A 12,102-nucleotide genomic window follows, 5' to 3' on the forward strand; every position below is an offset into this window, starting at 1 on the left:
TTAAAACTGAAATAGTAATGTTTCATCCTTCTCTAACTATGCACAGTATTTGCAACACCAAAGGCGGTCATTTGGCTCAGTTGGCCTATGCTGGTGTTTATACTCCACAGCAGCCTCCTCCAACCCTGTTTGATCTAACATCAGAATTCATGTACTTATATGTTCATTACTCATGCACTTTACAGCTTTGGGTTCAGATTATTGTCAAATTACAGAGTTTCCTCTTATTATTTGGTTTTGGCATCCTGTTTCATACAGAGCCTATTGCTATTTTCAATATAAATTAATAACTGGTGGAGGTTATTTAAAATATCGCTGAAATGCAAAGGAAATAATGGAGAGCAATACAATCAGATTCAGAAGGGTTTATATTTATAAGGTAACAGGATCAATAGGCAGCACATGTGGTTTTATATGAGAAAAGGTAACACAAATGATATTTGGAGTAAGTAACCAAAATGGAGAATATATGTTATATGGCACGGTAATACAGCGTTGATCAGCCGGTACTGGCTAAATGTAAGAAATGGTTGGCACAGGTTTTTTAATGCAATTGAAGTACCAGATGAGTACAAATAAAATGAGGTTGGTTGTATTTTTATATATCATAGAATTGTAAAAAGATTGCAGCACAGAAAAAAAGCAACCTGGTCTATCTTGCTCTTTCCCCATATCTGTGTTAATATTTTCCTTTCAAGTATATATCCAGTTCCCTTTTTCATGTTACTATTGAATCTGCTTCTACCACCTTTTCAGACAGTATATTCCAGATCACAACAACTCACCTTTTTTGTAAAGTTTCCTTATGTCACCTCTGCTTCTTTTACCAGTCACCTTAAATCCCTATCCTCTGGTTATTGAACCTTCTTGAAAGTCACTGGAAACAGTATTTTTAAAATTCTTTCATGGGATGTGGGCATCACTGGCTAGGCCAGCATTTATTGCCCATCCTTCATTGCCCGTCAGAAGGTGGCGGTGAGCTGCCGCCTTGAACCACTGTGGTCCATGTGGCGCAAGTACACCCTCAGTGCTGTTAGGGAGGGAGTTCCAGGATTTTGACCCAGCGACAGTGAAGGAATGGCAATAGATTTCCAAGTCAGGATTGTGGGTGAGTCAGAATGATGGTGAGTTTCGATTTCTTTATTATGTTAAAAGCATTCATGATTTTGAAAACCTCTTATCACACCTTTATCCTAAATTTCTGTGCCATAAGGAGAACAGCCCCAGCTTCTTCACTCCGACCACATAACAGAAGTCCTTTATCCATGGTACGATTCTAGTAAATTTCTTCTGCACCCTCTGAAAGACCTTGGCATCCTTCCTAAAGTGCAGTGCCTAGAATTGAATGCAATACTCCAGCTGAGGGCTAACTAGCATAACTTCCTTGCATTTGTATTCTGTTGCTCTATTCATAAAGCCAAGAACCCTACAAATAGAGCAAAATATTGCAGATGCAGGTAATCTGAAATAAAAACAAAAAATGCTGGAAATACTCAATAGGTCTGGCAGTATCTGTGGTGAGAGAAACAGAGTTAATGTTTCAGGTCGATGACATTTCATCAGAACTGAGTAAAGTTAGAGATATAGGTATTCAAAAGTGAAAGGGACAAGGATAGAAAAAGAACAAAAAAGAAGATCTATGATAGGGTGGAAGGCAGGAAAGTTTAAATGACAAAAGAGTTGGTGGGGAATGGCCAAAGAAAGGAGTAATGGGACAAGTAAAGAAACAAAAAATATGCCTAGCTTAAATTAGGAATTTAAGTTTATCAGTGTGATGAAAACAATTTATGTTTTTCACATTAATTCCAATGTATATCTAAAAGAAACTGCTCTTATCTATGTTCCTTGTCTGTAATGGTTGATGCTATTTTCTTATGGTGCTAGTTTCAGAATGTCATCAATATTGTGTTCTCCTGTACAGGATTTGAAAATGACACCGTAGAAGATGTGAAAGATGCAGTAACAGGTGTTTCCAGAAAAAGGAGCAAAAGAAGATATTTCTGGGAGTACAGTGAACAGCTGATTCCACCACCCAAGCAAGATCGAATGTTAAAGCCTTCTGAATGGGATAGAGATACTTTGCCTAGTAATATGTATCAGAAAAATGGTTTACACCATGGTAAGCTGAAGGAAATTATAATTTAATTTGGGCTTTGCTTTCTGAATGTTTGAAACCCAATATTTGAGCTACGTTCTCTGACAAAATACAAGTACAATCTAGTCTGTTAAGCATTTGGTTAATATGTCTGAATGTTTTATCTACTTACTTGCCAGATTGCACATTTTTCTTTAGTTCTTTATCCATGCACAGTAATATATTACATTACTAGAGCAGAGAAAAAGGGAAGCACTGATCCTTAGGAAGCTTCCAAAAGTTTTTCATCTCTTTTTGTTTCCATTACCGTACTTCCTCCTGTCCCATCATTATCATCACCACCATCAAATTCAGTGTTGAATTTCCTATTGAAATTCCATTGCTTTCTTGTGTTGAAGTGCTGAAAAATATCCTTTTTTCTGATGGAGAGAAGTGATAGGATTCAAATTTTGTACAACCTGTTGGGTGTTTTCAAAAGAAATGCCAGAAAGTGTGACCCATCAGAGCGTTTGCATCTTCTTCCTTTACGTAGTTTCAAGAAGTGCAACAACTGCTCACAATTGTCATTAACCTGCCATGTTGGAATCAAGGGATTATCAATCTTGGGATTTTGCCACTTGCACTCTTCCATGTGAGTGAATCTTGGAACTATGTTGAACAAAATCTTTTAAAAAAATGTTCAAGAACTCCATGAGAGAGGGTCTCGGGCATGGAGAGATACCATTAGATTGTCCTTGAACATTCTTCCTTTAGTGTGCCAACTGAAATAATTGTGTATCAAATCATATAGAAATTTAGAAACTAGGAGCAGGAGTAGGCCATTCAGCCCTTCGAGTCTGCTCCGCCATTCATTTTGATCATGGCTGATCATCCAACTCAATAGCCTGCTCCCGCTTTCTCCCCATACCCTTTGATCCCTTTCGCCCCAAGAGCTATGTCTAACTCCTTCTTGAAAGCATACAATGTTTTGGTCTCAACTACTTTCTGTGGTAACGAATTCCACAGGCTCACCACTCTGGGTGAAGAAATTTCTCTTCATCTCAGTCCTAAATGGTCTACCCCATATCCTTAGACTGTGACCCCTGGTTCTGGACTCCCCCACCATTGGGAGCATCCTTCCAGCATCTACCCTGTCTAGTCCTGTTTGAATTTTATAGGTTTCTATGAGATCCCCCCTCATTCTTCTGAACTCCAGCGAATATAATCCTAACCGGCTCAATCTCTCCTCATATTGTCAGCCCCGCCATCCCAGGAATCAGTCAGCTAAACCTTTGCTGCACTCCCTCTATAGCAAGTACATCCTTCCTCAGATAAGGAGACCAAAACGGCACACGATATTCCAGGTGTGGTCTCACCAAGGCCCTGTACAATTGCAGCAAGACACCCCTGTTCCTGTACTCGAATCCTCTGGCTATGAAGGCCAACATACCATTTGCCTTCTTTACCGCCTGCTGCACCTGAATGCTTACCTTCAGTGACTGGTGTACAAAGACACCCATATCTCATTGCACATTCCCCTCTCTCAATTTATAGCCATTCAGATAATAATTTGCCTTCCTGTTTTTGCTACCAAAATGGATAACCTCACATTTATCCACATTATACTGCATCTGCCATGCATTTGCCCACTCACTCAGCTTGTCCAAATCACACTGAAGCATCTCTGTATCCCCCTTACAGCTCACCCTCCCACCCAGCTTTGTGTCATCTGCAAATTTGGAGATATTACATTTAATTCCCTCATCTAAATCATTAATATATATTGTGAATAATTGGGGTTCCAGCACTGACCCCTGTGGTACCCCATTAGTTACTGCCTGCCATTCGGAAAAAGACCCGTTTATTCCTACCCTTTGTTTCCTGTCTGCCACCCAGTTTTCTATCCATCTCAATACACTAACCCCAATCCCATGCGCTTTAATTTTACACGCCAATCTCTTATGTGGGACTTTGTCGAAAGCCTTCTGAAAGTCCAAATAAACCACATCCACGGCTCCCCCTCATCGAATCTACTAGTTACATCCTCAAAATTCCAGTAGATTTGTCAAGCATAATTTCCCTTTCATAAATCCATGCTGACTCTGTCCAATTCTGCCACTGTTTTCCACGTGCTCAGCTATTAAATCTTTTATAATGGACTCTAGAATTTTCCCCACTACTGAAGTCAGGCTGACTGACCTATAATTCCCTTTTTTCTCTCTGCCTCCCTTTTTAAATAGTGGGGTTACATTAGCTACCCTCCAATCTGTCCTCCAATCTGTAGGAACTGTTCCAGAGTGTATAGAATCTCGAAAGATGACCACCAATGCATCTACTACTTCTAGGGCCACTTCCCTAAGTACTCTGGGATGTAGATTATCAGGCCCCGGGGATTTATCGGCCTTCAATCCCATCAATTTCCCCAACACCATTTCCCTACAAATACTGATTTCTTTCCGTTCCCCCCCTCACTAAACCCTTTGTTGCCCAACATTTCTGGTATGTTATTAGTGTCCTCCTTTGTGAAGACAGAACCAAAGTATGTATTTAGTTGGCCAGCCATTTCTTTGTTCCCCATTATAAATTCCCCTGTTTCTGACTGTAAGGGACCTACATTTGTCTTCACCAATCTTTTTCTCTTCACATACCTATAGAAACTTTTACAGTCAGTTTTTATGTTCCTTGCAATCTTACTCTCGTACTCTATACAGCTATATAGCTGCTTGAATTATCCTTAGCCTCAATATTACCTAGTTTATATCCAATATTCCACGGCAGCATCTTATTTTGACTGTACCTGGCACTGGGATACAACCTTACCACCACCATCCCCCCACACCCAATACAGACCTGACTTGAATATAAGGTGACATTGCTGTTAGAAGAGTGTCTAATAGTGCACCACCACTTGATGCAGGGATCTCAAAGTGGCTAGGTTCTAAAGTGGGCTCCATCTCTCCTGGATTCTAATTGAGCATTCCTTTTCAAGTCATAATGGCTTGTATAAAGCTGGGCTCAAAAGATAGGGAGCATATTAGAATATTTTGAAGTTATTTAAAAAGCCAACCTCTCCCAACATTCCTCTTTGCATTTTTACTGACAGGGAAAAATGTGGAAAATCATATTGCCTTTAAGTACGAACAAATAGTTTGGAATGCAGGGGTAGAAAATGGAAACACCCAGGTCAAGAAATAAACTCATTCCCGATTAGGAGACTAGTTGCTAATATGCCACCTTACGGTAAACACCTAAAAATGAATCCACAGTTGAACATGCAGCCTATGTATTATGTACCTACATATAACATAAGCATGGATCAAGGTAGATAGACTCAAAGACATTTGCCGCACAGAAGGAGGCCATTCGGCCCATCGTGTCCGTGCCAGTTAACAAAGATCTGACTACACTAATCCCATTTTCCAGCGCTTGGCCCATAGCCCTGGAGGCTATGGCAATGCAAGTGAATATCTAAATACTTCTTAAATGTTACGAGAGTTTCTGACTCAATCACCCTTTCAGGCAGTGAGTTCCAGACTCCCATCACCCTCTGGGTGAAAAGATCTCTCCTCAACTTCTACTTCTTACCTTAAATCTATGTCCCCTGGTTATTGACCTCTCTACTGATGGAAAAAGTGCCTTCCTATCCACCCTATCTATGCTCCTCATAATCTTATACGCACCTATCAGGTCCCTCTCAACCTTCGCTGCTCCAAGGAAACAACCCCAGCCTATCCAATCTTTCCTCATAGCTCAGACCCTCCAGTCCAGGCAGCATCCTGGTAAATCTCCTCTGTACCCTCTCCAGTGCAATCACATCCTTCCTACAATGTGATGACGAGAACTGCATGCAGTACTCCATTTGTGGCCTAACCAGCATATTATACAGTTCCAGCATAACCTCCTTGCTCTTGTATTCTATGCCTCGGCTAATAAAGGCAAGTATCCCATATGCCATCTTAACTGCCTCATCTACCTGCCCTGCTCCTTCAGGGATCTGTGGAAATACACACCAGGGTCCCTCTGATCTTCTTTGCTTTCCATGGTCCTACCGTTGATAGTGTAATCCCTTGCTTGTTAGCCCTCCCCAAAAGCATTACCTCACACCTTTTTGGTTTGAATTTCATTTGGCAGTGCTCTGCCCAACTGACCAGTGCATTGATATTCTCCTCACTATTTACCATCCTACTAATTTTCGTGTCATCTGCGAACTTCTTGATCATACCTCCTACAATTAAGTCCAAATCATTTATGTACATCACAAACCGCAAGGGCCCCAGCCCCGAACCCTGTGGAACCCTACCAGTCACAGGAATATCCCTCTACCACCGCCCTCTGCCACCTGCCTCTCAGCCAATTTTGGATCCAACGTGCCACTTTGCCTTGGATCCCATGGACTCTCACTTTCTTGACCAGTCTGCCATGAGGGACCTTATCAAAAGTCTTGCTAAAGTCCATGTAGATGACATCAAATGCATTACCCTCATCAACACTCCTAGTTACCTCCAAAAAATTCGATCAAATTTGTCAAACACGACCTTCCCTTAATAAATCCATGCTGACTATCCCTGATCAATTCATGTCTCTCCAAGTGCAGATATATTCTGTCCCTCAGAATTCTTTCTAGTAACTTCCCCACCACTGAAATTTCCTGGTCTAACCTTTCCTCCCTTTTTTAATAATGGGACAACATTAGCAGTCCTCCAGTCCTCTGGCACTTCACCTGTGGCCAGAGAGGATTTGAAAATTACTGGCAGGGCCCCTGATATCTCTTCCCTTGCCTTCCTCAACAGCCTGGGATACATCTCATCCGGTTCTGTGGATTTATCCACTTTTAAGGCCGCTAAACCCACTAGTGCCTCCTCTCTTTCTATGTTAATTTGCTTTAATATTTCACAGTCATCCACCTTGAAGTCTATACCTGCGTCATCCGTTTCCATTGTGGAGACCAACGCAAAGTATTCATTGAGGACTGTATCCACATCTTCTGGGTCAACACAACATTACCTCAATAGTCTCTAATTGCCCCTACTCTTTCCCTAGTTGTTCTCTTGCTCTTTATATATTTTTAAAAATCCTTTGGGTTTTCCTTTATTCTACCCACCAATATTTTCTCATGCACTCTCTTTCCTAATTTCCTTTTTAAGTTTCCCCCCTGCACTTTTTATACTCTTCTAGGACTCTGCCGTATTGAGCCCTCGGTATCTGCCATAAGCTTCTCTTTTTTTCTTAATCCTAACCCTTGAAAATCCAGGGTTCTCCGGACTTGGTCCCCCTTTTCTCTTTGCAGGAGCATATTTGCCCTGTAGTCTCGTTATTTCTTCCTTGAATGCCTTCCACTGCTCTGACAGTTTTATCTGCCCACTTGGGCCAAATCATATCTCATCCTAGTAAAATTAGCCTTTCCCCAGTTTAGAACTTTTATTCCCAGCCCAACCTTATCCTTTTCCATAACTATCCTAAATCTAATTGAGTTATGGTCACTATCTCCAAAATGCCCCCCTACTGATACGCCTTCCATCTGCCCCAGCTCAGTTCCGAATGTTAGGTCCAGAACTGCCCCCTCCCTTGTTGGAATTTCCACATACTGGCTAAAAAAGTTCTCCTGGATGCAACTTAAGAATTTTTCTCCCTTCCTACCTTGCACACTAAAACTATCCCTGTGAATATTTGTGTAGTTAAAATCCCCTATTACTGCCTTATTATCCTTACACTTCTCTAAAATTTGATTACATATTTGATCCTCTATCTCTCCCTGACTGTTTGGTGGCCTATAGTACACACCCAGCAGCGTGGTTTCCCCTTTTGTGTTTTTTGCTTTCACCCATATGGCCTCATTTGATGATCCTTCCAAGATATAATTCCTCCTTACTGCTATAATTGATTACTTGATCAATATTGCGACCTCCCTTTTCTTTTTTATTCATTCACGGGATGTGGGCTTCGCTGGCTGGGCCAGCATTTATTACCCATCCCTAGTTGCCCTTGAGAAGGTGGTGGTGAGCTGCCTTCTTGAACCGCTGCAGTCCATGTGTTGTAGGTACACCCCACAGTGCTGTTAAGAGGGGAGTTCCAGGATTTTGACCCAGCGACAGTGAAGGAATGGCGATATATTTCCAAGTCAGGATGGTGAGTGGCTTCAAGGGGAACTTGCAGTGGTGGTATTCCCATCTATCTGCTGCCCTTGTCCTTCGAGATGGTAGTGGTTGTGGGTTTGGAAGTTGCTGTCAAAGGAGTCTTGGTGAATAGCTGCAGTGCATCTTGTAGATGGTACACACTGCTGCTACTGTCGGTGGTGGAGGGAGTTAGTGTTCGTGGATGTGGCGTCAATCAAGCAGGCTGCTTTGTCCTGGACGGTGTCCAGCTTCTTCAGTATTGTTGGAGCTGCACTCATCCTGATCTTGCCTTGTAGATGGTGGACAGGCTTTGGGGAGTCAGGAACTGAGTTAGTCATCGCACTATCCCTAGCCTCTGACCTGCTCTTGTAGCCACAGTATTTATATGGCTAGTCCAGTTCAGTTTCTGGTCAATGGTAACCCCCAGGATGTTGATGGTGGGGGATTCAGTGATGGTAATGCCATTGAACATGAAGGGGCGATGGTTGGATTCTCTCTTGTTGGAGATGGTCATCGCCTGACACTTGCGTAGCGTGAATGTTACTTGCCACTTGTCAGCCCAAGCCTGGATATTGTCCAGGCCTTGCTGTGTTTGGACATGGGCTACTTAGTATCTGAGGAGTCGCGAATGGTGCTGAACATTGTGCAATCATCAGTGAACAACACCACTTCTAACCTCATGATGGAAGGATGGTCATTGATGAAGCAGCTGAAGATGGTTGGGCCGAGGACACCACCCTGAAGAACTCCTGCAGTGATATCCTCTCCTCTTCTATCCCCCTCTCTATCTCGTCTGAATACCCTATAACCAGGAATGTTAAGCTGCCAATCATGCCCTTTTAGCCAAGTCTCGTTTGTAGCTATGATATCATACTCCCACGTGCCTATCTGTGCCCTCAGCTCTGTCTTATTCCTCAGGCTCCTTGCTTTAAAATATATTCCATTTAGCCTTGCTAAACTCACTCTTTTCTTATCTAGCCTATATTTCCTCTGCCTTCCAGACTCACTTACCACCGTTTTAACTTCTAATTCCACCTCAGCTTCTCTTTCTTCTGAACTACTTTTCAGGATCCAGTTCCCCCTGCCAACTTATTTTAAATCCGCCCAACAGCATTAGCAAACCTCCCTGTAAGGATGTTGATCCCGTTCCTGTTCAGATGTAACCCGACCAACTTGTCCAGGTTCCACCTCCCCTGGAAACGGTCCCAATGCCCCAGGAATCTAAAGTCCTCCCTCCTGAACCATCTCTCCAGCCACATATTCATCTGCTCTATCCTTCTGTTCCTGTACTCACTACTGCGCGGCACAGGGAGTAATCCGGCGATTACTACCTTTGAAGTCCAGCTTTTCAATTTCCTACCTAATTCCCTAAAGTCTGCTTGTAGGACCTCATTTCTCTTTCTTCCTAAGTCATTGGTCCCAACATGGACCATGGACCTCTGGCTGTCCACCCTCCCCCTTTTGAATGCCCTGCAGCCGTTCTGAGAGATCCTTGAACATGGCACCCGGGAGGCGACATACCATCATGGAGTCACATCGACGGCCGCAGAAGCGCCTGTCTGCTCCCCTCACTAACGAATCCCCTACCACTATTGCCCTTCCACACACCACCACCACCACAACCACCCCCCAACCCACCAAGCAGCTGGACCATGTCCTTGGTTGTGGTTGGCCTTCACAGAGGAACTGTCACTCTCACCGTTTTCCAAGGCCGAAAAACGGTTTGCGAGCGAGATGCATCTCTCACTACCTGCCTGGTCCCCTTCTGTCTGGCAATCATCCATTCCCTCTCTGCTTGCACTTCATTAAGCTGTGGGGTGACCACGTCCTGAAACATGCTATCCATGAACCCCTCAGCCTTGTGAATACACCATAGTGCCCCCAGCTGCCGCTCAAGCTCCAAAACCCGGAGCTCAAGTTGCTCCAGTCGGAGGCACCTCCTGCACACATGGTCATCTAGACCGCCAGGAGCATCTAGGATTCCCCACATAGAGCAGGATTTACGGGACTGAACTCCCCAGACATATCTTAGCTAAATAGAATATGGACCCTTGCTTTTCTTTTACCCTTACTCCTACTTGAGTATAGACTAGATGCTGGATTCTCTAGATAGACTGGATCCTCTAGGTGCTGCTGACTGCCTGTCCCAGGGTCTTTCTCTTGCCCTCTCCTCTAGGTGCTGGTGACTGCCTGCCCCAGGGTCCTCCTCTCGCATTCTCCTAAGAAAATAAGTTGCTACCCCTTTAAGGCAGAACATTCTTGAGGCCCACATCTGTGTAGAGGGCTGGAGGTGGTGACTCCAGGATTGTGATGCTCTTTTGTCTTGGAGGATATTCTGGAGGTAGTCAGAGCCTGTGAGCCAGAATGTTTTATTTGCATGTCATTTAATATAAAAGACTAAATCACCATCAGCGTAAAGAAGCTTGATATTATAAAAGAAATGTGCGTGAATCATTAGGAGAGTTGTTGTCACTTGAATAAGTTGCGGCAGTAACCGCTGAAGCAATCTGCTAACAGAATCTGTAAGGACCACTCTCTGCAACCAATTACACAGACAGTGATTGCTCATAATCCTTTTCATAATACTGGCTAAAATACCAGTGGGGGATTGTTCCAACAAGTAAGGTCTAACATATCAGATATGTGAGCGAAGGAAATTGCCCAAGAAAGCTATACTCTTATTGTTGAGAGAATTTCCTTTCATGGGGTTAAGTTTTTTTCAGTAGACAGCATTCCTAAGAGTTTCTGAATTTTAATGGCAGAGCATCTGTTTTTGTTTGAAACCATTGGAACATTTCCTTGAGCTAGGCTGTTCATTTAGTTGCTTCCGAAAGAACACCAGAGATAGGAACAGGATAACATGGATCCACTAATTGGACCTATAGTACTTGAACAAATAAAACCAGAAAATGTTCAAGATAGCTGAATTTTCAGGCTGTGTGTAAGGGAGACTGGCTGAGGGCCACAGGTGTCAAATATTTGAACAACTGCATTTATGTGTAGTTTTTCAATGTGGAAAACATGTTCCAGAGACATAGGAAACAATGGACACTGAGCTGAAGAGGTAATATTCGTAGGTGCGACCAAAGCTTGGTTACAGAGGTAGGTTCTGAGGGAGGGTCCTTTGAGAAGAGGAAGATGAAGAGAGTAACTTAGGGAGGAAATTCTAGAGTGTGGGGCCAAAGAAGCTGAAGCCTTCTCATGAAGAATATTTGAGGCAAAGCATAAAAGAGAAAACTCAGTAACAGAATGCTTCCATTTTATTTTTGTATTAACATCTAGAAGATTCACAGAGCACTTACAATTAATGGCAAACTTCTTTTAATTGCAGCCTCCTTCTACCTATCCAAAGTTTTGATTAGCTCTGTTTCAGAATTGCAAATGATTTTGAAGTTGGTGTTAGGCATACTAAGGAAATGGAGATGTCACAGGATCTTCCTTTACAAAGGGTTTTGTTGTAGATCTCACTGGATAGAGTATGCTTATTATTCATTTGTTTCAAGTCTTGTAGCTAGAATTTTACAGGTTAATGGATTGCAGAATTCTTGCAGGAGGCTATTTGTGGCCCTAGAATTGTCCTTTGTGTTTCTCTGTGATGCCCTTCATGATCAAAAAGCCAGGTAACTTTTACAGCCTAGACTCTCAAAGAATGACCACTTGAGTAAAATGGTGAAAGGTTATTCATTCACAAAGTAAAATTTAGAATGGGCACTAAATAGGACAGTCTTCATTTCAGAGTCGATTTACCACCCCTTTTTAAAAAAAAAAATTCAATCAAGATCCAACAGGATATTAAATTTTGAAATTAAAAATTTATAAGTTATATTTTTTGTTGCATTGCCATATAAATTGCCAACTAAATTATCTTTCAGGGCTCTTATTGAATTTCTTCTGAATTGATAAGAGTGACATCGC

The 12,102-nt window shown here is 42.5% G+C and overlaps 1 protein-coding gene across 5 annotated transcripts in view; it reads left to right on the forward strand.

Moving 5' to 3' along the window:
• crebrf (creb3 regulatory factor) overlaps nucleotides 1-12,102 on the forward strand; it is a 73,332-nt gene that overhangs the window by 37,531 nt on the left and 23,699 nt on the right. For all 5 annotated transcript variants that reach the window (XR_013577774.1, XM_078550592.1, XM_078550594.1 and 2 more), the window contains exon 5: nucleotides 1,922-2,119. Coding sequence is in view for 4 of the 5 variants with exons in the window: in XM_078550592.1 (XP_078406718.1) it covers nucleotides 1,922-2,119 (198 nt within the window). In the remaining variant the exon portion in view is untranslated. The remainder of the gene's footprint in view (nucleotides 1-1,921; nucleotides 2,120-12,102) is intronic.

Source organism: Cetorhinus maximus, chromosome 10 (genome assembly GCF_964194155.1).
Source record: "Cetorhinus maximus chromosome 10, sCetMax3.hap1.1, whole genome shotgun sequence".
Lineage (NCBI taxonomy): Eukaryota > Metazoa > Chordata > Chondrichthyes > Lamniformes > Cetorhinidae > Cetorhinus > Cetorhinus maximus.